Source organism: Austrofundulus limnaeus, unplaced genomic scaffold (genome assembly GCF_001266775.1).
Source record: "Austrofundulus limnaeus strain Quisiro unplaced genomic scaffold, Austrofundulus_limnaeus-1.0 Scaffold41, whole genome shotgun sequence".
Lineage (NCBI taxonomy): Eukaryota > Metazoa > Chordata > Actinopteri > Cyprinodontiformes > Rivulidae > Austrofundulus > Austrofundulus limnaeus.
The window spans coordinates 2,241,886-2,244,066 of NW_013952443.1; the positions used below are offsets into that span (position 1 = coordinate 2,241,886).

Below are 2,181 nucleotides of genomic sequence, written 5' to 3' on the forward strand. Positions count from 1 at the left end.
GGTCAAAGCAGAAGTTCCAGGTGTGGCTGAAACTAGAGGTAGGTGCTGGTAAATTATCTTTACATAAAACCCAAAGTTAAAACAAGCAAAATGAGCAGCGTGGGTTATAATTTTAGGACTTCTTTTTTAATACATAGCATCCCTTTTTTTTGATCAATCAAAAAAAAAAAAAATACATAGCATCCTGAGTAGAACATTTCCATTTCCAAGATTTTCTGCATTCATCCATCTAATCAGTACCATCATATGCAATGACACATGTAGCTTCTAAACCTTTCTAAATAACACATTTCTTAAAAACAATCTTCTCCTGTAGTTTAAAAAAACTAAACAAAAAATCCTCTCTCACCAGTGCCAAACACAGACGTGGTGGGGAATGTTGACGGCCAGTCCACCTGAGGACTAGGCGCTGCTTCGATCACTACAGGCGGTGGCTCCTGATTGGCTGGTTCTGGGTGGGTCACGCTCTGCTGCTGCGTTGGCTGAACAAAAGCCGTGGCCTGCGTCTGGATCTGCTGAACGGTCAGGATGGGGCTAGCCAGCGTGGTCTGAACGTTGGGGCTGGCGGAGCGCACAGAGCCGCTGGCACTGCCGTACACCGTCACATGCTCCACCGGCGGGCCTTCGCTTGACTGCATGGCTGCTGAAGCATTATGTCAGTGGAAATCACAAACAGAAATAYTTTAGAAACAAAGCAAAAACACTTAGAAAGAAGGTACTCTGCAGCTACGCCTACCTTCCTGTGTCTCCACCTGTGTGGTGGGCATGACGGTAGCAGTTGGTGTTGGCGTGGGCACAGGGGCCGGGGTGATCATCGGCCTGATGCTTGCTCGTGGAGTGGGTTTGTTACTTGGGATGTTGGTCTGTTTGCTCGCTGTAGCAACTACAGGTGTTGGCTTAATGTTGGCAGTTGGAGGCTCAGAAGTGCAGGCACTGTCAGCGAAGAAGAAGAAGAAGAAGAAGAAGAAGAAGAAGAAGAAGAAGGGGTTCAAGCAAAGGTTTTTCTGGACTCAAAAGTCAAATTCAAAAAGAAAATATCACCACCAAAATGTTTCAATCAAGATGATCTGTGCAAGATGCACAGCTGAAAACTGACATAAAAACAAATATTAAAATCAATCACACATATAAGCTCAACAACTTAATAACTCTAGAACAGGGCTATTCAACTGGCGGCCTGCAGGCCACATCCGGCCCACATGTGACCAAAGTTTGGCCCGCCAATTGGTTTATTCATCTCTTAAGCCCAAACCCCCAGTTTTCTACTTTAATTACTCTTTCTTTTAGTTAAACAGACATGTTTGGTATCTACAGAAACGTCAGAATCTAGGCTAGAAGCTGATAAAAACCATTTCTATAAACACCCAAGACAGTTAAAACTACAAGCAGTTGAAGATAAAGTGATGAAAGTGAAATTAAAATTGGTTTAAAAATTTGGCAAGTCAGAGATTTCAAAATATTATTTGTGTCAAACAGGAGGCATAATGTGATCTTTTTGTTTTTGATAATGTGTAATTATCACTTCTTTTATAGGGGTCTGTGTGTTGTATTCATGATTAAATGCAGCAAAATAAACTAATTCAAAGGTAACAGGTCTTTGTAGTACTTGGATTATTTATATATTAACTTTAATTGCTGGATGTTTGGCCCCTCAGCTGTTGACCAGCAGTAACTGTGGCCCCCGGAGCAATTTAGTTGAATAGCCCTGTTATTCAGAAAATTAAATCCCGACTCAAAGATGTTCGGAGCATTTTTCAGGTTCTGTTTTATATATAAAAAGGGTCATTCCATTTTCACAAACTTTAAACACAATACCACATGTCTGCAGACCCTCCTCTTTTTCTTACGGTGGTTTTAAATTGAAGTCATATTTCAGGCTCGAACTTCTCCGGTGGTCAGACAGTTCAAGGTTTGACGCTCTTACAAATAACTTTATTTCTATCTGGCCCGCCGTCGGGAAGAGTTGTAACCCATAAAGTCCGGTGACTTCCTCTTTGTTTCTGTCTGTGCTTCACCGGTTAACGTGAGCGCTGCACGTGGCCGGGCAACAAACCAACAACGAAGGCTCTCTTTGGTTGAGGAGCAAACGTCCATCTAAGACGTGATCAATATTCAGCCCCTCATTGACCACTGGCTTTGTCTGTGTGAGTGTGTTCAAAGCCAGTGAACAGACATAAACAT

At 42.5% G+C, this 2,181-nt stretch overlaps 1 protein-coding gene across 1 annotated transcript in view; it reads right to left on the reverse strand.

Moving 5' to 3' along the window:
- tprb (translocated promoter region b, nuclear basket protein) overlaps nucleotides 1-2,181 on the reverse strand; it is a gene marked incomplete at its 3' end in the record, with an annotated part of 18,251 nt that continues 16,070 nt past the window's right edge. Inside the window, 3 exon segments of the mRNA XM_014007353.1 lie at nucleotides 1-32; nucleotides 350-643; nucleotides 737-933. Of these exon segments, the coding sequence (XP_013862807.1) occupies nucleotides 1-32; nucleotides 350-643; nucleotides 737-933 (523 nt within the window).